General features: G+C 37.5%; 1 protein-coding gene across 1 annotated transcript in view; it reads left to right on the forward strand.

Moving 5' to 3' along the window:
• Swim (Secreted Wg-interacting molecule) overlaps positions 1–24,217 on the forward strand; it is a 74,977-nt gene that overhangs the window by 40,259 nt on the left and 10,501 nt on the right. Inside the window, exon 4 of the mRNA XM_028323422.1 lies at positions 23,205–23,377. Within this exon, the coding sequence (XP_028179223.1) occupies positions 23,205–23,377 (173 nt within the window). The remainder of the gene's footprint in view (positions 1–23,204; positions 23,378–24,217) is intronic.

Below are 24,217 nucleotides of genomic sequence, written 5' to 3' on the forward strand. Positions count from 1 at the left end.
TAAAGGCACTGTGATTCATACCTCTTTATTACTATTGCACTAAGAAAGTCAAACATCTCGGGGAGAATAACAAGTAGATACAGTATATGAACTATGAAGGACTTCCATCAAGGACACACCACCTTTAGTATTGAAAACATAACCCTCCTTCTGGCGCAGTCGGGTAAAAAAGACGACCACTATGAAGACTCATTTATACCATGGATTTCTTAGCACTACCTACAGTAGGCAATGGTAGAGTGCTAGGTAAGTATTGCTTAAAAAGCTCTAAGTCTTAGTTAGGTAGGGCTTTTTAACTGAAGTTTTAGAACTTTTTGAACTGGCATCATGACAACGACAACGAGTCTAAGGCTGGGTTGCACCATCTTACTTTAACTATAAGAAACGTCACATAGATACATAGCTCGTAGAGACGATGGCCGTGGGGCAGAAAAGTTCTCGAGTGGCGACCACGGGCTGGAAGACGTAGCGTGGGCAGGCCTCCTATTAGGTGGACCGACGATCTGGTAAAGCTCGCGGGAGGAGCCTGCACGCGGGCAGCGCAGGACCGTTCATTGTGAAAAACCTTGGGGGGAGACCTTAGTCCAGCAGTGGACGTCATTTGTCTGAAACGAACGTTATATTTAGTTACGGTCAAAGTTAGGTAGTACAACTCAGCCTAAGAGATCACACCGTGATACCAGTTCTCGCTTGGTGTGATCTACTCTACATGAATTTAATTAAATAAAAAGAGCTAAATCACACTTGTTATATTAAAATATGTAATAAATCTTCCTTCAACAACAATGATCTCAGATTTAATATTGCAAATTAATAAATAGGTACAATACAATGTAGAGTCACACAATAATCTGTACTATCACTGACCATGGTTACCATTATTAATATTAATACTCAGTTAATTTTACAAGGAGTCCGATTTCACTAGAACCTGCAACGTGTCGAACTTGCGACGTGACATCAGAGTCGTATATTATCAAAACAATACAATCGCGTTGATTTTTATTTTGCTGTTCGCTCATTTGGAATCGCGCATTTTTACTGACGTTATTTTCTCATATTAAGGATAGCTTACGAAGATTTTAGTTAGTCATTTATTTCTGCAAATAGGCTTTTAAAAAGAGATTTTACAGGTTTTTAAAAAACCGTATTTCGTAGTAGGCGTTTTAAAAAGCGTGTTTCGTAGAAGGTAGGTAGGTACTACTACGAAATAGTCACCCTGTATTACAGTGTTTTTAGCAAATAAACGTTTTGAATTTTATTTACGTATTTAAAAACGCTGTCTACTTCAATAATTTGATAGAAAGAAATTGCTTAATAAACTAAACTAAAAGTTATTCATCATTATAAACAAGAAAATCTGTTGTTATTTTTACGCAAAATCTATTGGACGGATTTTGATGATACTTTACTAACTTACTTAATATGCTAATAGAATAAAATAAAACATAATTATTTTTATGATACATCTAAACGGAAGAATTCGAGAGCAAAGCTAATTTTTATAATTAGCTTTGCTCTCGAATCCGTACACAACCGACTTATTTTAAATATTACATATTTTATAAAATGATTTAATTAAATATCATGAAAACAATACAAATGTAGCACGAGGCCGTTTTAGTTAGCGACGGCTGACGACAATGATTCAGTACGTCGATCGATATATTTACCGATCATTCATCATACATCAGAAGGCTGCAGCCGCTATAATGCTAGTCTTTAGCCAGCTGCACACGTGCTTGTTTTTAACCGACTGCCCGAAGGATGAAGGAGAGTTATGTTTTTTTGTGTTATGGTAATGGTACTTAATGGTAAGCCCTAACGTAAGCTCATGGTAAACACACTGTACCGAGACAAAATACTTTTGCAGAATTGAATATCCGTATGAAAGCTTTTTTTTTAGCAATTTTAAAGCATTTTATTATGAAGGTTTATGTATGGGAAATATAGTTTTTACCCGCGACTTCGTCGTCGCTTAAGTTTCGGTCAGAGAGACACAAAAGCTGGCTAAAAAAGATTTGAACTTCAAAAGAAATAGTTTATTTTGGTATTCAAATGCTCTGCAGTGGAATTTATTATTTCATTGTGTTCCTAAAATGTCTGGACTTCTTCTGGAATGTACGATTTTTTGCATTAATTTTGCAAGGAGAACTTAATGCCTACATCCTAAAATTGAAAGTATGACATTCGGCAACTTTATGATTATTTTAATTTAACCCGCTTAAGTTCAAGGTTCGAACATACAGAAACAACATACACATTTATTTATTTCCTTTTTATAGAACCTATTCAATAATATCAGTTGCAAACAGTCACTGTGAGCCATAATTTTTAGTAAAATATGGCGCTATAAATATCTCGTAATTTACTAAAATTATAGCTATCTGTAATGTACGGAGGCTTCGAACAAGTAACTATCTATACTCTATACTAATATTATAAAGCTGAAGTTGTGGAACATGACGCTCAACCACCATAAGGAGTTAGAGCATTTAATTTACACAATCTTGGTTTGTCTATATATACTGGGCAGGGTAAAAAACTTCGTCACCGCGATGCAGGATTGTATGCGCGGTGGAGTTTGCCATAGTAAGATCGTAACAGCGCCATCTGTTGGTACGGTTTGTAGTGGCGCAATTTATTAATCACAGTTTGTTTATTTGGTTGAACGCGCTAATCTCAGGAACTACTGGACCAATTTGAAAAATTCTTTTTGTGTTGGATAGTCCGTTAATCCCTGAAGGCTTTAGGCTATATATCATCACGCTAAGACCACTAGGAGCGGAGCACCAATGAAGAATGTTTCAAATCAGTGATTTTTTTCCTTTTGAGAGCTGACGCTGCGTAAACGGTTAAAGTTTCGCATAAATTATGTATGATAGGATTTTCCCCTTTAAAAGTTCTACAAAAAAGTCCGCTACAGCATATGTCTATCTTTTATGGTTGGCTCACTGTAACCTTTTTGTCTGGATGTCTGGATGTTTGTTCCTCTTTCACGCAAAAACTAATAAACGGATTTTGTTGAAACTTTACAGTATTATTATTTATAACCCAGGCTAATATATAGGCTACAATTTATGACGATATGTGACAAACTAAATTTCAATAAATAGTTAAGAGGTGAGAAATATCCTTAAAAACGCCATCTATCGACGTGCTTTTGACGGTCGTAAACATTCATGAGAGCGAAGCCGTGAAACGTATCATTAGTCCTAATTAGGAACTAAATATTACATTTATAGAACTGTTCATAATATTTAAAATTTAGTCATTATAGATATTTTATGTAATTGAATAATTCACTGTGTTTAAACGAGCAAATCAAAGTCTAAATTAGTGACCGCCATCTATCGACGTGCTTTTGACGGTCGTTAACATTCATGAGAGCGAAGCCGTGAAAAGTATCATTAAAATTTTATGTAATTGAATCATTCACTGTGTTTAAACGATCAAATAGTATTCAAACATTTAGATAATAACGTTAAAAACCATTTAAAAATCCTATGAGAACTTTTTCGACTTCTACACGGACGAAGTCGCGGGCAAAAGCTATTTGTAAAATCATCATCATCATCATCATCATCATCATTTCAGCCATAGGACGTCCACTGCTGAACATAGGCCTTTGTAAAATAATTAGACTAAATTATTAAAAGTGCCTACCCAAAGTCATTAGTCCACGCGGACGAAGTCGCGGGCACAGCTAGTTAATTAATATGAACACAATCTTTTCTTTTTATCTGTGTATAATTAGTGGATACCGACACTACATAGATTCGTGTTCAGTGTGGTTAGTGCGAGTTTGCATTGAACGCAGTCGATATTAGCGTGTGCGTCAAAAAATCTAGGAAGATTTTAGTTCTTGAAAGTATCCGCTGTGTCATTTTTTACGCAGTCATATACATACTCGTATTACGAGTAGGTTTTAAACTCCCACTAAGCCCACTTAATTCACTTTAAGAATAAAATTTCAAAGTTACAACAATTTATTGGTATGCCTGAGTTAGAATTGAGTTTTAAGATTCATTTTTCCATTCGGCTAATAAGTAATATTCTCCCATTTTTTTATATACAAGGCTATACAGACAAATAAAGGTAGGGGATCATTAACTAATTTGTTACATGTTACCCCCTTAATATACTCCTACTCTTCAATATACCATAAGGAACGAAAGAGACAACGAAACATAGCACTGTACTGACTCAAATATTTATTTTGCGAAATATACCTACACAGATGTTGTAGTACTTTTTATGTAACAGTCGCGGAATACACTCAATTGCGTTGCTTCTTTTTAGCATTGGCCCATGTTAATGTCCTGAAACAGTGGTAGAGTTAACGCAAAAAATATAACAGTTGTTATTACAGCCAGTTTACCACTAATCATGAATTTTATCTCTAACACAAAAATAGTTACATCCATAGCAACGTCCAAAAATAGACTTTCAAGTCAATCAATGTCAAGTAGTACGATACATCAGGCTCGCTCGCGTTGATCAAATATTGGTTTGATTATGTGATTCCACGTGTGGCCATTTTGGATGTGGGCGTAGCGAAGGAAAAATCGTTGGTTCTTTTCAGCCAAATGACGTCCACTGCTGGACAAAGGCCTCCCCCAAGGATTTCCACAACCACCGGTCCTGCGGTGCCTGCATCCAGATGTTCTTCCCGCGACCTTCACCAGATCGTCGGTCCATCTAGTGGGGGGCCTGCTGATTTAGTAGCAATAGTATCTAACATTTTTTATGAACAAAACTGTAAAATAATTTGTATAAGAATGAGATAAGTTACGATACAAAACCTACGTTAAAATCGTCTGAGTCAAAGGTCAAACTGTCTCAGTAATATTTAACATTAACGTTTTTGCAATCAAAAGGCTTCTTCACAAAGATTCCAAAGTTATTCGCTCGTAATTTATCGTTTGATTGTACGATCGTCTCGTAAAGGCTCGTTCCCTGTTTAGCTGGAGTCGCAAAACTGACTGTCATGTGAACATAAATTTTTTTTATTCCAGTTGAATCAGTGATCACTCGATTGAATCGGTATTTTGCGGGACACTGCGACAAACGGGATGTTCATGTGAACGTTAATATCAAAACACGTGTACTACTAAACGGGTAATAAAGACAAATAATAGTTCCTGCAAAAACCGGGATGTCTCAGTGGACAGACCCTTATTTCGAATGATCTCACGCGAAAAGTGACCACTGAGGCCAAACGACAAAAGCTCACGGCGCGCATAATATTTAGGCATGACCACCTTTGATAAAGGTGCTCACTTACCTTAATCATTCACCTGTAACGTAACAATGCAAGGTAAGATTTAATGTTGCCACTGCTGGATTGTTTTATCCACAACGAGGAAGCTCTTGGACTGAATTTCACCTGATGGAAAGGGATCATTAGGCATAGGGTGAAAACTAAGTGAGCGAATCCTCAACTACAGAAGAACTATCTAACTTACCTCTAACTGTCAGAACACAACAATATTGTTAACACTTTCTATGTTAGCACTTTGTATCGCTGTATGAATGCTCAATAAATAAATAAACATTGTTGTTATGGCAACAGACCTAAGTAGGGTGGTGGTAGCTAGCCAGGCGGACTGGATTGGACAGCATAGAGTATTCACTCATTTTCACCAGATTGGGTAGTCTTAAATTTTTGGTATAGATGGATACCCCTAGCTTGGAAGGAAGAGGAGGCTAACGTTCATTAGTGGACTATAATTGTATCGTTTGTATGTACTGTAACATCTGTAATGCTCGCTTAATTATGCACATTATTCACGCTAAAGCACCCAGTGAATAAGCACCATTATGTTGCTGGCAGGTATGACGCGAGTGACGTCAGAATGACGTTCTGACGCTGGCATCTGACATTCTAACAGTAGAATGCGGTGTAATAAAACAGTATAATGTTATTAAGTTTGGTTAACATAATAATATTTAACACCGCAGTTACATTGTGTAAATATTTTATCAAAATAGATCCAAAGGTTTACTACATTATTAAAGTACTTAATAAATTCATGGCGTTTTGCTTGCGTACTTCTGGAGATACAAAACGACTACCGTGTGAAGTAACAGAGCTGTAGTTTCGGGTTCGAATCCCGTAGAAGGCCGATGTTACAGTGATAATGAGCTCGAGCTATTTCCGGAATCATGAAAATGAACGTATCGTATAATTTTAGAATCTTTCTACATTTATTTATTCATTCATTCATCGTACCTAGTATAAGTTTCTTTTACTTCTTAAGGTTTTTTTTAATAACTACAAAGTGTTTACATATTTTTAAATACGTAATATGTTTTTCACGGCCACGGTAATAATATCATACAGTATTGTGACTTCATATAAACCGACGAAACGCGAGTTTTCCTTCGAATTTCAAATCACGGGACGTGGTTGAGATCCAAAAGTTAGGGGTGTCGCGAATGTGCCGAACGGACATCGATGGCCTAGTGTTGAAAGTGACTAAGGTGATTGAATTTGACTGACCGTCTTAAACGATCAAATTTGTCAAAAACTAGTCATTAACTGTCACAAATTGACATTTTCAGTCAGTTGGGTTTGAAATGAAAATTATATTGTATAAAACCAGCTTTGGCCCACGACTTCGCCAGCCTGAAATTAAAGTAACAGGTCATTAAGTACTCATTATGATTAGTAGATTCAAAATTATTTTAGCATATTTTTTTAAATTAAATCTACTAATCACAAAACAACACGCATTTTTATCCTATTCCATTTACAAAGTATTTTGTTTGTCTGATAAAAAAAAAATTACAATCCAAAACTAGATAGAAATTCTAAGTAGACAGATGTAATTTGAATGGGTACTATAGGTGAGCAGCCCTATCGCATGTTGTCATACCGTGACGTACCGCGGGGCTGTTGACATTTATTTAAAAAATATGGCTGAGTTGGAATACTGTATAGATAGTATTACCGTGTCACGGCCATCGGGCTAAGTCCATTCCATAGAGCTAATATAAATAGATGATATTGACATGCATTAAATTTTCAATACAGTGAATACTGGTAGGTACTTAAACTAAACTGAACTAAACTGGTAGAGAGGAAATCATTGGGGAGGCCTATTTTCAGCGATGGCCGTATCTATGGCTGAAATAATGTATGAGAAATGAATAGTATTTTCATCAATTTGTTGGCAACGAACAGAAATAAGCGCGAAGTTGTTATTATAGTTATTTTAATAATTGTTAAACTTTAATTAATTTGTATGACTTACCTGTTAATATTACGGAATGCAGTTTGAACTGCGCATGAGTGCGGTTTATTTTCTTCCCACGGGAACTGATTCCTGGAGAGAATCCGACACCCGCGATGATATGTGGTTGCCTTGAAAAAAGATAAAAAGATGTTATTAATTTACTTAAATGTCGCTAAGCTTGATTGCAGGCTTGAATCAACCTGATATTCCATGACATAGGTACAGTCAGCTTCAAATAGTTCATGACACATTGAGGGCTATCGTTTTAGCGCTCACCAGTTAGAGCCACTGTAGAGTAAGGTCCTGTCACTTGCTAGTAGCGAAGACATTGGCACCAACTGGTGAGCGCTAAAGTGGTAGGAGGACTATCGCATTTGCACTCATCAAGATGGCGCCACTGTAGAGTAAGGTCCTGTCAATTGCCAGGGGTGCCAACTGTTAAGTATAAAAACGATAGCCCTTATAATATAACGATAGCGATAACAAAACGTGTTGCGAACTTTTTGGCTACTTGAGTGTCACGGACTGTACTAATCTTAAACTTTCCTTTTCGCTTCTCCGTAGTCGAGTAAAAAGAAAATACAATATAGAAGCTATGAATTAGTTAAGAGGCTTTTTTTTATTTTGATTAAGAATGGCAAATGTCATTGTACTCCTACATCCTACGCGAAAAGACTATGACTAATTTTGCGAACATTAATACTTATTTGGCTTGCACAATGACTAATCAAGTAAGTAAACAAACAGCAACCGTCCAAAAATACTGAGAAATTCTAAGTATGTACTTACTAATTCTCAAAGAGTGATGTAGCGTATTTTAAGTCCCTACTTATTAAACCGCACCGCAAACAAAATATCGGTAGCTGATTCTGACCAGCAGTTTGTTGACAGTTACCCTTTTAAAGTTAAGTTGGTTGAGTACTTCTTTGGATGTCCTCAATGATCAAAACGAGGCAATATTAAGCAAATATGAAATTATCCTCAAAGACCGTAATCCGTACGTATTTTTTGGAAATTACCTACAACCTTAAATTTTAATAACCTTTTTGGCAACAATAAACAAACTCCAAAAATCCCGAATTACTTCTCAAACATTGCATTTTGAATGTCCACGAATTAGGTAGGTACAGTCAGCGTCAATAGTTCATGACATCCAAAGTAGCCAAAAAGTTCGCCACACGTCTTTGTCACAATAGGGATGTTTCCTGGGTAAAAAAGCAAGAGCTTTAATTAATCCGTCATTTAGCTTATCAAAAACTACTCGACACGTATTTTTCACTCTTTAAAACTAATGAAAATGTACAGAGATAAAGCGTGCCAAAGTTCTAAAGAAAAGGCCCGTGACGTCAGTGCGTAAAAGTGCAGTACTTTGTGACGTCACGCGAAACTTCAACGCACTATAACTGATTGACAATTAAAAATATACGTGTCCAATATTTTTTTATATTAAAATTAACGGACTAAAAAATTTTTTTAAGGAAACTAGCCTATTGGAATAAGGTTGTACATTTTTGGTCACTCTGGGTGTCACAAACTATTTGACGCTGACTGTATTTGAACTTCAAACAAATCGGTAGCTGATTCAGTCAGTTTACATTATACTTGAGCATCCAATTAGCAGGTATCCTGTACAACCGCGTATCTTTATACACGAGGTGCGAAATTGTATGAGCAAATAATGCCATAAACGTACTGAGATCACATAAATGAATGGTTGTAGCGCCACCTATAGTCACGTAGATTCTATAAAATAAACCCTTAAAGTCTGTCTGATATACTTTTATTGGCTTTCCGCCCACGGCTTCGCCCACGTTCAATTTTGTCTGTCACAGAAAAATTTTAACGCGCGCGTCCCTGTTTCAAAAACCGGGATAAAAACTATCCTATGTCCTTTCCCGGGACTCAAACTATCTCTATGCCAAATTTCATCAAAATCTGTTTAGTGGTTAAGTCGTGAAAGCAAGACAGACAGACAGTTACTTTCGCATTTAAATATTAGTTTAGATTAAATAATAATAATCATTTAATAACCCCGTTAACCCCTCGTGGTAAGTTAAAATGCTAGAGTTACGAGTGCGTTCACCACACCACAATAGTCAAGCGGGGGATCGAACCCGCGTTCCTCGGATCACGAGTCAGCCAGTCCGACACGTCAAGTTTCTTCATTTAGCCACTAAATTAATATTATCAGAAGGTTAAAAAACAAGTCAACAAGGAGTATTCAATTACATCGTTAAAAAGGTTATTCTAACTAATTAATAGAAATTATTTTATTATCAAAATTGTATACTCTTAGTAATTCAATACTACCTACTTCTAGGTATAAGTAGCTTCTAGGTGAAAGCCCCAGATTTATTTTGTTTGAATTGCAAGCAGCGCATGTGTTTTAATTATCACAGTAGTTAAGCATTTAATTGGAGCAGCGGTAAAAATGTCCTTATAAATAAATAAAAGATAACGCAAGTAAAGTCCTTATGGCATCATAATAACGTGACTCTACAAAAAAACTTCGCAAGAAAAAATACGGAATGCGTGATGCAACTAATGCAAGTAGAAAATTCCGTCAACAAACGAAAATAGAATTCAATTGAGGATTCCATGCACCAAAATAGCTTATTTATTTTGGTTGTTCTCAAAAATACACCAAAGTTGTTACCGTCCCGCATGTAACAATTTATTTACTTCACGCGCAAAAAATTACCTAACTTGCCTAATTATTTTTTGTATTCATTCAGTGAGCCAACAATATGACAATTATTAATTTCACTTCATGCGCAAAATAAAATATTTTTTATTTTCATTCAGTGAGTCAATGTCCCCATTGGCGCGAATTTGCGTTTTATAAATCTGTGGATAAACTTTTCAACGAGTTTACGGCTTTGGACCAGTGCCTAAAGCCATCTCATTTATTTTTATACTAAAAACACAAGATTTAAATGTATTTAAGTGGTATTTATTTACTCTACTTGCTGCAATTTAAATAGCAATAAAGTCTTTGTAAATTAAGGTTAACTCATGTAGTTTATTAAATAAACTTTGTTTTGCGAGCATTTTTTTATACCGTTTTGGCATTTTGCGGGACTTTTTTCGATTGTTTTAAATAATAAATAATACGAACAGTTTGTATGTTCTCTCTTTTTTAAACAAAGTCAAAAATTCAAAGTTACTTTTCTCTCCAATTTGAGTTAACTTCGTTCTCCGCGAAACCGAACATTAGGTAGGTAGGTACTTGTTTATTCTTAAGGCATTGCCTTTTGTCGCCAGAGCCCGATTTGCTATAAACAATAGCTTATTTGGCAAACAAATACCTAAATGGTGAGTGTGAAGTGACCATAGATTAGAATTTAAAAAGGGTTATCGGACTTTAAAGTACGTTTGCGCTTGTTTTTGATTGCTCATTCAAAATTTAGTCGTAGAAATTGAATTAGGAATAAACAGCTGTTTTTAAGGCTAATGGCCGACCATATAAATTTTTTTAGACACTTTTATTTTCTGTATTTTTACTGACGTAAGCATTTAGCTAGATGTTCCATTTCTTGTTTTTAAAATTAAAACTATCATAAAATCAGTAATAGCGTAACATTAATGAAAATAATAGCCTGTCAGGAGTGCAAATTGAAGAAATAAAAGTATGACATCACTTTTTTTGTACAATACAAAACAAGACAAACAGATAATAAATTTTTCTCCAAATGACAAGTCAGTTAACGACAAATTAAACCAGTAAACAAACCACTTCGTTTCCAATTGGAGATTTGTAACGATTTGTTATACCAGTGTTGGCATTTACAAGTGCTCATTAGAGCGTCGTTTGTCATGTCACAGTCACAGTGACATCATGACATAATATTAGGCGTCACAACGTCACATAATAATGTTCAAGGACACATAAATTACGCGATCGTAAAGTTTTAGATCATCGGCTTTATGGTAATTTTTATTGAAGCTTAAGAGGAGAATCGATTATAAATGAAAATAAATAGTAAATTAATACATACATATTAAAGAATAATAAGAATATAGCAGCAATAAACAATAATCAGGCTGAGTTGCACCATAAAGTACTCTAACTTTGACAAACGTCAAAAATCTGGCAAATTCCATACAAAAAGCAACGGTTATTAACGGTTAAAATATAGTGGTGCAACTCAGCCTAACGCTATTGTTTTATGTTAAGTTCTAACTGAGGCTTTGACAAAATAAATAAATAACATAATTCGTATTAATAAACCAAAACAAAACAATGAAAATACTTAAATGACATAACTCCTATCGGCGCCCTAACAGTGAAACCGCAATGTGAAGGCCACGACACGAGCCGATGACATAATTTTACAAGCTATTAATAATATCCTCACTATAATAATATTAAGCGTAAACATTGGTTTTACTATCGCATTCATTGGAGTTGAAATATGTAATTAAGTTCAAGTTTTTAATTACATTCTTGATAAACGGTTGTTGATCATTAATGGGGAAAATCTGAGCGATTATGATGACCCCCTAAGTAGGTAGAGGTACAGTTGATAGTAATACACATTTTTGTTGCAAAAAGTTTAAAATGTAGGATGCCACAACATTCTTTTTGCCTGTGCCATTCGTATGTCCTAGTGCTTCCAAAAATTTTAGGGTTCACCTTACCCCACTCTCCGATCTGCACTTTCTTCTCTCCGTCCGATCCTTTCAACCGTTTTCTTTCTTTCCTTACTTACCTATACTACATAAACGTTTCCCCGTTTTTACTCGACAAATTGCAACGCACAACCCAAAAAAAAGTTTAGGCTTGCACCAGCTCTACTTTATTACCTATTTATTTTTCACATTTTTAAGAATTATTTTTCATTTTTTTTTTTGCTTTCGTGGTTTGCGTTTATTTTTCATTTAAAATTGAACAGTCCTTTAATTTGTCTCTTATAATAATCAAAGTTAATTGACAATGAGGAATAAAACCTTTAAGTTAAAATACTGGCCTCCTGAAAATAGCCCGCATCGTGTTTTAGCTTAGGTACAAATTCTTTGCTGCCAGTACCATTTTTTTTTCAAATAAAAGCATAAAGACTCCTTTGTAGTTTTTAATTGCTGGCCATGACATTGAGTCAATTCAGCCAACTATTTGTGCGCCTTCGGTCATCCGATCAGCTGATCGCCGGTCACAGATTATCGTCAATTGCATGAATTGTGGACCAAAGATGATCTCATACAAACTGCTGCAATCAACGGTAATGAAATACGGCAATGAGCGCCATTAGCGATATTGGCATTCTTTGGAGGTTGAAATGTCGGTTTTTTCATCGGATAGTAGAGTATTGAGCGGTAACCTACACAGGGTGGTCGATTATTTCCAAACTATACAAGACATCAAAAAACTTGTTACTGATTCTGAATGTGCTTCATGAGCTCTATCAAACGGTATCCAAAATAGATTACAGAATAAACTTGATCTATCCGAAAATTCAATGTTTCCAGATTCCATACATTTAGTACAGCCACACAATAGTAAAAACTGTTTAGAAATAATCGAGTGATATCACTTATTCTTTCCAACCTGTATAGCTATAAAGAACATTTGAATTTGAAACCTCTATTTGACCTACAATGATGCAGATGAGATGCAGGCCAAGAGCTTCCTCATTGTCGATAAAAATATGGTTTTCCGTCATATCCAGATATAAAACAAACTGGTAATTGAAATAACACAAATTGATTTTTTTATTTGCGTGGCCTGATTTTCTAATTTGCGTGTCTAGCCTGCGAATTGAACCCGGATCTTCCAGTTAAGAGGATCCGACTCTAACCATATACCTACCAGCGACATAGCACGTGTTGTCAATACATAATAAATCATAATAATATTACATAGTGGCTTCAATTTATCACTTAAGACCAGTTCTGAGTGTTGGGTGACATAATTGTATAAATACAATTTATTAATTGATAAGTTATCTTCGAGGTGAGCTTCGATGAACTGTATAATTAAATAAACAGATACTTTAACTACAATTTAATCGGAAGTTATTATTACTATTGAAGTATCAATATCATTGATGGATAAGAATAAGATTGTTATAGATAACTAGCGGCCGCCCGCGACTTCGTACGCGTGGATCCCGTTTTACCCCCTTCATCTATCTTACGCGGTTTAGATTTTTTCATACAAATGTTTTTTTCCCGCTAACTCCCGTTCCCGTGGGAATTTTGCAATATCCTGTGGTTAACTAAGCTTTAAGTTTACTAAGGTACCTGCATGCCAAATTTCAAGCGTCTAACTTAAGCGGTTTAGATTTTTCATACAAAAGGTTTTTCCCACTAATCCCGTTTCCGTGGGAGCTACGTCCCTTCCAAATTTCAAGTGCCTACTACGTTTAGCCGTTTAGGCTGTGCGTTGATATGTCAGTCAGTCGACAAATTAACTAACTATAGGTCCAGCGCTAACTTAGTGCCTGAAATATGGGAGCGGCACGGGAGGGGTGAGATTGACATTATTATTATGTCTGAAGTTTCACTGACCTTTGACCGTCTCAAAATCACCTTACCCTGCCGGCATACTAGACCTATTACCTAACTGTGTCCGCGACTTACTAGTTTATTTTTTTCCGTTATGGCAAACTTTTTTATCGATGCTCTTATTTCGAGAAAAGTCGTCAGCACTAGACATTTCATTGCGGGTCCAATGACAGTTAAATTTTCACGACAAACTTGACCTTCACTGGTTGGGTTTAAGGCGGTCAAGCTGTAGATCCTGGCTACACAGGAGTTGCAACGATGAGAACGAGAGGTGGGAATGCACATTAGACAAATTGTTGTAGCTGTAAAATAGCTCCTAAAAACTCATAAGTAAAGTAAGCAAGTCGGCTTTTAAAAAGCACTCTTATACGTCCCAGTATTAACCCTACCACTGCACTGCTTCGGGACAATAGATGGGCCAGTGCTGAGAAGAAGCAGCGCAAGAAATTCACTATTGTCAGCCTCTTTTTCACAAATCACAATAAATTCGGCTGAACCATTTAAGAACCTAGTAAGTGCACGGCTGAACCATTTAAGAACCTAGTAAGTGCACGGCTGAACCATTTAAGAACCTAGTAAGTGCACGGCTGAACCATTTAAGAACCTAGTAAGTGCAGCGGAGCAAATTTTACAGGAGAGCGAAAAAACGCATTTTCATTTGCCCTGCTAAGATGCTTAAAGATTTGGATAACTTCCGATGTTTATATTAAAGATTAGTTACTAAAGTATACTTTATGGAATAAAAGAATATATTTAGTTAAAAATTGCAAGTTTTATGCTCTTTACTAACACTAAAAATTATTTTTTTGACAAATGTGTCTCGTAAAAATCAAAATCAAAATCGAATAAGAATCAGTACTCATGTAGTCCCCAGATTTTGATATGGTTATCGAGTGTCAGCCAACAGAACTCGAAATAATATTTAAATTACAGTAGCATTTTACCTCTAGTAAGTCACATTGACCATTTTGAAACCTAGTAAGTCCATGCACTTACTAGGTTTTAAATGGTCATTGTAACTTGCTAGGTTTGGATAATGGTTTTTGCAGATTTGAATTGGACTTACTAGGTTTTTAGCAACGCGTTTCTCCGGTGTTAAATGTAATAGAGCGATTTCTGTCTTCACATCCTGTGGAGACCTTAATTCTAAGGTGATTTATGACAAAAAACGAAAATCTGAAAAAGTGTCCCTTACTAGGTTCTTAAATGGTTCAGCCTAATTAATTAAAACCTTATTTATACCTATCACAACTATTAAAATGCCATAGTAACAGTCAAAAATTGGCTAAGTGCGTGTCGTGTCACGCACAGTGTAGGGTTCCGTAGATGTCCGTCGTTACCACAATACATATATTTCAGAAGCAAGCACCCTAAAAAAAATTTTTTTTTATAATTTTATTTTACCGTTTTGTCGGCGTGATTAATATACATACCTCCACAAAATTACATCTCTCTAGTGCCAATAGTTTCCAAGCAAAACCTCGGACAGACAGACAGACGGACATAACGAAACTATAGGGGTTCCTTGTCAGGACTCCGGAACCCTAAAAAGATAGACAATGAACTTGACTGTACTTCAGTAAACAGACGACGTCATTATGGTGGTATCACGATGTCAAAGATTCTTGGAAGTATTTTGTTGAGTCTAACTCGAAGGTCGCATTATAAGAATACTGCTTTAGTAATTTGGGAATACCTATTGAGTTCTGATTAAGATACGTATCTCTACATTCCCATGTAAGTCCCATTCTTCCCGTGGATGTCGTAAGACACGGCTCAGGAAATATTCGAAGATCAAGCCTAAATTGTGTCAATTTTTATTATTAAAAGTTATATTTTAGTTTTTTAGCCTCAGACCCAGAAATCACTTACCCCAGTAACAGTGTGAGCCAGGTCAATATTTAAAAAAATTGAAAAATGTTGAATGTTGACATGACTGTGTTGTTTGTTGATTGTGTAAAACACGCGCTGGAGACCAGACAATAAATTTCAGATACCGACTGGGTCAAAACTTGATTTCCTTTCATTTATTGTCTATGGCCCGGTTCCTAAATTGAGAGTTTTAGCTTGAGCGGGTTTATCTTCTATTAGTTCTAATCAAGTAGGTAAGTACAACTTTTCATATTAAATTCATCCTTAAGTAGAAGATGAGCTTGCTCAGCTAGAGCTTCAGAATTCTCATTTTAGAAACCGGGCCTATGATTTTAACTACAAACTTGGTATTTAAAATCTTTACATCTAAGAGAGGTCGGTCGTCTAAGGATTGTCGCATATTCTAGTCTATTAGGTACTACAATTATAAAGCTGAAGAGTTTGTTTGCTTAAACGCGCTAATCTCAAGAACTACAGATCCGATTTTAAAAAGAGTGTTGGATAGCCCATTTATCGAGGAAGGCTTTAGGCTATAACCTACAGCCAATACGAGCGGAGCAGTAAAGAAAAATCCCATCAAAAACAATACTTGTCAAAAAAACCAAGTCTCGCAACTCAGTTGTTCTACGGTAAAAAGTTGTGAGATCCATGTAATACCAAGTCCAGGCCAGGAAATCTTTAACGTTTTACATAAATTATTGACTTGGCCATCGCACTAAATAATTTAATTTACACGTGTTTTCATGCGATGGCCAAGTCAATATATTTATGTAAAACGTTAAAGATTTCCTGGCCTGGACTTGGTATTACATGGATCTCACAACTTTTTACCGTAGAACAACTGAGTTGCGAGACTTGGTTTTTTTGACAAGTATTGTTTTTGATGGGATCTCATTTCTTTTTGTATTTTGTAGACAGCAGTTATGTATCTAGAAAACTGGACCGAAATTGAAAAATTTTACTCGACTTGGCGGTTGCACTACCGTGCCCCCAAATATTTTAGTTTTTCCTTGATTCATACACCAAACACTACTTATATTCCAAATTTGAAGCTTCTAGGTCTGCTAGAAGTGCCTTAGAGTTTTGATGATCGGTGAGTCAGTGAGTGAGTCAGTGAGTCAGTGAGTCAGTCAGTGAGTGACAAAATTAAGTAACTTTGACCCGTTATAATTCTTAAACTACTGGTTCAAATTGAATGAAATTTTAAATATACCGTGTCTTTACAATGCCTGCATAGCTAATGAAAATTCAGCCTTCTAGTTTTATCCACAACGAAGTTACAGGCGGTCGAAAATGGCCTGAATTGCTTCGAGAAAAGGATGGTACGGCCGTGCCGCTTTTTTGCTCGACTTGGTGGGGGCACTGCCGTGCCCCCAGATGTTGCAAACACGGGAAATTTTATTCAAACAATTTTCACGCGTGCGAAGTCGCAGCTAGTGTCAGAAAACTAGAGTCGCAACTTTGCAGTTAACAGTTTAAGCTGACTGTAAACATTTACAAGACGCATTCTTACTTGGAATCGCCTTGAAATCTTAATTTAAACATGGGATATGCAGATGCTGCCCGCTTATCACTTATCAAGTTATCAACCAGTTTAACTCGCTGCTGATAATGAGATTTAGTGTCCACGGCAACTAGCAAGTTAACTTCTAAATATTCTTAGGAATTATTCTGCAAAAGGATTACAATTTTACCTAATACGTAGAGTAATAGCGTGGGATTTAGTACCATAGATGTCTAGTCAGTGCCTGAGGTTTTGAAGCGTCACGGGAGGGTGTTTTTGTAACGTCAAATGTTTTGTCACGTCACAATTAATGTCAATGTCACCCTTCCCTTGCCTCAAGTGGGGCAGCAAGGTTCTGGAGTGGAGGCCGCGTACCTACTGGAAAACGCAGCGTGGGACGTCCACCCACAAGGTGGACGGAGGAAGGCGCTGGACGCAAGCCGCTACCAACCGGGCAACATGGAAAGCATTGGGGGAAGCCTATGTTCAGACTGCAGTGGACGTCCTATGGCTGAGATGATGATGATGATGAGATGTTATTTAAAACTCTGATGCGATGCTAAATTTCAAAAAACAAAATCAACTGAAAAAGTCTTATAACAAAGCAGAAAATTATCTCCGCTTTTGTCCAAAAAGTGCCGTTACATTGTCTTCGTCGTAACTTTTTATTGGCCTGCTAACTGTATGGTACAGTAGTCTTAAATGCGGTGTTTTTTGTGCAAATATTTAGGTAGTGGCTTGTCGCCAGTGGTACAGTCTGCTGGATAATTATGCTCATTATTGCTCATGTATCGTCTTTTAGTCGTAAAATAGCCGTGAATGCTCTCTTTTCGGTAGTGTTTTGTTTTTCTTTTCTTTTCGACATGTTGAACTACCACGCTAGTTTCAGAAACATCACCACCACCAGAATTTCATATCATTCCTTATTTGAACTCTTAGTACCTACGTAGAGCTGATGGCCGTTGGGGGAGAAAAGTTCTTGAGTGGCAAACACGGGCTGGAAGACGTAGTGTGGGCAGGCCCCCACCAGGTGGACAGACGATCTAGTGAGGATCGCGGGAGGTGCCTGGATGAAGGCGGCGCAGGACCGGTCGTTATGAAATTCCTTGAGAGAGGTCTTTGTCCAGCAGTGGACGTCATTTGGCTGAAACGAACGTATACCGACCTCATAAAGGTAGCAGGCGCTAGATGGGAGGCCTCTACCAACCGGTCATTATGGAAATCATTGGGGGAGGCCTATGTTCAGCAGTGCTCGTCCAAATGATGATGATGATGATGAACGTATACCTACGTAGCGCGTCAAGTCAAGTATTTAGGATAAGGAAAACTCTTATTCCTCCGCGCTTTAACCTCTAAAATGGAAAGTCTGAATCATAATCGAAGTGGACTGTACCAAGGTAATAAAAACGCGGACTTTAGACCGCCATTTCACTAATTGTTTGAAACACGAGCCGTCTGCTGATAAAGTTAATGCCATCGGTTTTTATTTCAACGGAATGCCAAACGTTTAGTTATTTAACGAGATCAAAGGTTTTTCCAATAAAATCAGACTTTGATCTTTGTAACTAGACCAATTTGTTGCTGTATTTAGGTTTTAATAAATGTTTTTTATTTATAAAGTGTGGGTTTGTTTAGTTGAACGCGCTAATCTCATGAACTACTGGTCCGATTTGAAAAATAGTTTTTGAGTTGGCTAGCCCATTTATCGCGGAAGGTTTTAGGCCATTTAACATCATCCTACAGCCAATAGGAACGGAGAAAAATGTTGCTAAACGGGAAATATTATTCAAACTATTTTTACGCGTACGCAGTCGCGGGCACTGCTAGTCTCTTTAAATAAGTGTAAAGAGAAATTTTTTTATAATGTACTGTCACGGCTATGTCTTCTTCTTCTTCTTCTTCTCCTCTATGGCTACTGTGTTTCCACGTTTGCCAATGTCACGTGAGCATAGCCACGGCTATGTCACCGTTTAACAGTCACGGTGACATAGCCTAAGAGTTGAAGTGGTCGCCATCAATGTCGCCATGACCGAAATCGGTCAGATGAATCATCATCATCATACCACAGGAATCTCCTTGAATGTAATAAACACTAGACAATATTTGCATACGCGTAGGTGTGAACGACTTATATCCATGATCAGATTAATGATTATCGCTTGCAATGTACGGAAGCAAATTGACCCATCAAGAGTCATTGTGGCGATGACATGCCGTGACTGACGGTTGTCATTGATGAAGGATCTGCCCACATGATAATAAGTCAGGACCATAACATGGACATAACAACTATGTATAAAGGAACTCGAAGACTGTTCTTATTGTCTGATTTAATTTGCATCGGAAACAGTGACTCAATGATGGTCGCGTGACTTAGTGGATTGTCCAAAGCCTATGGGTTCCAAAGGTTTAGGTTCGAGTGCTGCTGGGGCCAAATGTTTATCATCCAATTGCTCGACTTTTACCTTGGATTATACTTACCTAAAAAGATCAGCCAAGTCGGTTACAATTTATAAATATACCTAAGTGTGACGGCTAATTCGAAGTAGCTAAGATAATACTATGAGGTATTCTATTAGATATGTATATCATTATACATAGACTCTACTAATTTTCTTTACCTACTCTAAATTTTCACACTAAACTAGCGGCCGCCCGCGACTTCGTACGCATGGATCCCGTTCTCAAATCCCGTTTTACCCCCTTAGGGGTGGAGTTTCAGTATTTGGGCTGTGCGTTAAAAGATCACTATGTCAGTCAGTCAGTCATTTAGATGCATTTTATCTCTGTAATCACCACAACACCATCAATTAAAACTCTATAATCCATTCTGTCCCAGTCTATTAGAATAACTCATACATCAAAATACAAATTAAAATAAGTAGCGCGTTTACTATAATTGCTCAATCATTACGTGCGCGCGTATCGAATATAAATGACGCGTGCGCACCGTTTACAGATCTGTTTGATAGCCTATTAATAATCATGTTTATTTACCCTCAGGTGGGAATTATTCCCGCCAACATTGCTATGCATTTATTCGCTTTTTAACCACAAAGGGCTGAGTGTGAGTTTTCATAAAACGCGCTCACTAGTGAGCGCTTCAAAAAATGACATTAAATGTATGACGGATTGTACAGCGCCCCTGGCGGGAAACGTTCAATAACTAAAATTTTCATACATTTTTTAAACGCGCTCATTTGATGTACACTCACACTCAGCCCACTGCCCACTGGAACTAGAAGCTTTTGGCCTGAAAGTGATAGTCAGACCATGGAATTTAGCTTTCGCTTCATCTGAAAACTTCTACATTGGCGTATAGGCTTCTTTTTCAGGGAGCTGATGAGCCCTGAATAATTGTTGTGCTGAATAGCCCATTTAGCGAGGAAGGCATAAAATCATCTTACAACCAATAGGAGCGGAGCAGTAAAGAAAAATGTTGCAAATACGGGAAATATTATTTTTACTTTTTTCAATAAAGTTTACTAACAATGAAAAAAGTTGAACAAAAACTAGTGAATCATGATTTTAGTAACTTCCAGACAAAAATAAAAAACAAAATTAGTCATAGACTGATGCATTTTAACGGTCTGTAATAAAATTAAATTACCAAGATTACGTTCCGCGTTTTAATTTTAATATTATGAATTTTGATTTACATTGAAAAACAGTTTATTTGTTTCCGTGTTAATAAATGACCTTTAGATAGGTATTTTAGCTAATTAATCTTTATTCTGAATTAATATTTATTATAATGTACAGTTTTCGTTTCCTTGAATTTTCAAAAGTGAACTTTCTTCTGGGCCACCCTGTATAAGCATACATAAGGACAGACAGCGGAAAGCGACGTTTCCAATTTATTATTGTACTAGCTTTCCGCCCGTGGCTTCCCACGTGTGGAATTTTGTCTGTCACAGAAAAACTTTATCGCGCCCGCCCCTGTTTCATAAACCGGGATAAAAACTTAAAACTATCCTATGTCCTTTCCCGGGACTCAAACTATCTCTATGCCAAATTTCATCAAAATCGCTTCAGTGGTTTAGGCGTGAAAGCAAGACAGACAGAGTTACTTTCGCATTTGTAATATTAGTATAGACTTTGGGTGTCACAACAAACTATTTGACACTGACTGTAAAGGCGACAGCACAATAAGCTAAACACTGGGGGTCTCTTTAGTAATCATCATCATCATTATCATCATTTCAGCCACAGGACGTTCCCAGCTGAACTTAGGTCTCCCCCAATGATTTCCATAATGACCGGTTGGTAGCGGCCTGTATCTAGCGCCTTCCTGTATTTGTATTATGGGCGAATTTACAATGAAAATATTATAGCCCAATGTGCTGTCGTCTGCCTACATTATTTCATCGACTTACAGACACCCTGCAATACCTTTGAGCCCACAGAAGCACAATTTAAAAGCTGTCCGATTTTGTACCTTAATTCCTTGACTTAAGAACACCCATGGGGCCTCGCCCAGCCCTTTGAGATGTCAATCAGCTGCGACCTCATCAGACATAAATACATATGACATTATTATAAATTATAAACAATAGGAATAATTTGTCATGCGTCGGCACTTTGATACGTTTCAAGGCAAATGTGTGACAGGATATTTTATGGATGACGACAATTATATGGATAACTTGAAAGAATGATGTGCGGTGGACACTTTTATGTGTTACTAGCTTTCCGCCCGCGGCTTCGCCCGCGTGGAATTTTGCCTGTCACACAAAAACTTTATCGCGTGAATCCCCGTTTCAAAAACCGGGATAAAAACTATCCTATGTCCTTTCCCGGGACTCATACTATCTCTATGACAAAGGACAGTGCCAATCCATGTATGGAAGTTGGACCAAGTGCTGCCCAGAATAAAACCATAGTGCATTTTGTTTCTCAGACCAATACTAATGTGTAAACCGAAGCGCACTGAAATCTATCCCTGGAGTTAAGAGAAAAAAAGAGTTGTTTTGAATTATTTACATTCAAAATATCATCGATGTATACGTACTACGCATAAGATTTCGCGATTTTGGTATTAAACAACACTCGATATGTTGAACTAAACCATACTGCAGCCGTACACCTTACTTTAGTGCGAATTAGACATTCTTTATAAGCGATCTAGCGCTGTTGCAGTAGTTTGGTTAGTTCAGAAATCATTTTATTTCCAAAATGAAGCAAGAAGTTTTAGCTTACAATAACTTCAATAATCGATTGTATTACATTGATAAATTGATTTTTCGCAAGGATAGAGAACTAAAACTTCTTGCTTCATTTTGGAAATAATGATTTCTGTCAACTAACCAAACTACTGCAACAGCGCTAGATCGCTTATAAATAATGTCTAAGTCGCACTAAAGTAAAGTGTACGGATGCAGTATGGTTAATTTCAACATATCGAGTGTTATTTAATGCCAAAATCGCGAAATCTTATGCATAGTACGTGTTCATCGATGATATTTTGTATGTAAATAATTCAAAACAAAACTCTTTTTTTCTCTTAACTCCAGGGATAGATTTCAGTGCACTTCGGTTTACACATTAGTATTGGCCTGAGGAACAAAATGCACTATGGGTTGATTCTGGGCAGCACTTGGTCCAGACCCTGGCACCATCCTTTCATCAAAATCGGTTCAGTGGTTTAGGCGTGAAAGCAAGACAGACAGACAGACAGAGTTACTTTCGCATTTATAATATTAGTATAGAAGTATAGATTATTATTGTAGATAGTTACATTTTGAAGAGACTAAATAACTTGATGAAGAGGATACTGAGTAAGTAAGCGTGCTTCACTTACTATTGTCATACGCAGACATAGACAACCTATTACATGAAAAAATGTAGTCCATTTCAGCGAAATGCTGAACATTGCTGGACAAAGGGCTCTCATGCGAATTTCCACAACGCCCGGTACACTGCCCGCAACCAGGTGTTTCCCGCAACCTTCATCAGATCGCTAGTCCATCGAGTGATAGGCCTGCCCACGCTACGCTTTCGTCACTATAGAACTTCTTACGTATTCTGTGATTTTTCTGCAAATTGTAGATGATCTTTTAACTACAACATTTCTTTTTCCCTAGCAAATGCATCCTCCGAGAGCCGAACAAGGCGGAGTGGGATTGCGAGACCGACGAGTGCGTCCTCAACGAGGAGGTCATCCGGATCCTCAACCGGCCAGGATACAGCTGGCGGGCCGCCAACTACAGCCAGTTCCGCCAGTACAAGCTGAAGGACGCGCTGGTTTATAAGCTAGGTGAGTTGAGTGAACAGACGACCTCGTAAAGTTATCAGGAAGGCGCTCGATGCAGCCAGTTCTTCAACCAGCATTGCAGCGTCACTGCCATACCTGATTTGTCAGTTGTCATCCGCTTGGCGCTGAAGGCCTTCTGAAAAAATACATTAGTTACTTTTCACCAAAAGAAAGAGATCCGCAAATCACGTACTGGCCCAATCAGAAGGCTATCTGGACTAGAGACATACGGAGGGCCTCATCAGCGAAGAGGTCATCCGGATCCTCAACCGCCCTGGCTACAGCTGGCGGGCCGCCAACTACAGCCAGTTCCGCCAGTACAAGCTCAAGGATGCGCTGATTTATAAGCTAGGTGAGTTCTTCTACCAGCACTACAGCATCACTGCCTTAAACCTTTGTTTCTTTATCTATCCGCTTTGCACTGGAGTGTAGTATAACCTGGTGGCCCAACGACATCTTATATGATGGCGCTGGATGCAGGCCGCTGCCAACCGGTCAAACTGGAAATCAATGGGGGAGTAGGCCCCACCCTTCTGGCGGGAAGAGTCCCTCATAACCCCTAGCTGCACCCGCGACCTTGGGTATGCGAAAAGCATTTCCACATGTAAAAAGTCCTATGTTCAGCAGTAGACTTCCTGTGATTGAAACATTGATGATGATGCTGAGTAATTCTTCACCACACAGATACTCGGCAAGCCGAGTTTTTTTTAACCTGTCCAGGCTGCTTCATTAGCGATTAGGCGATGCTCACTCGAGTATCACCTACGTTTTAGTTGAAGGAGATTCTGGTAACCTGCCCCCTGGACAAAGTACAAATACAACACTATTCTTCTTATTCTACAT

This window comes from Ostrinia furnacalis, unplaced genomic scaffold (genome assembly GCF_004193835.3).
Source record: "Ostrinia furnacalis isolate ACB-3 unplaced genomic scaffold, ASM419383v2 OfSCF0637, whole genome shotgun sequence".
Classification (NCBI taxonomy): Eukaryota; Metazoa; Arthropoda; class Insecta; order Lepidoptera; family Crambidae; genus Ostrinia; species Ostrinia furnacalis.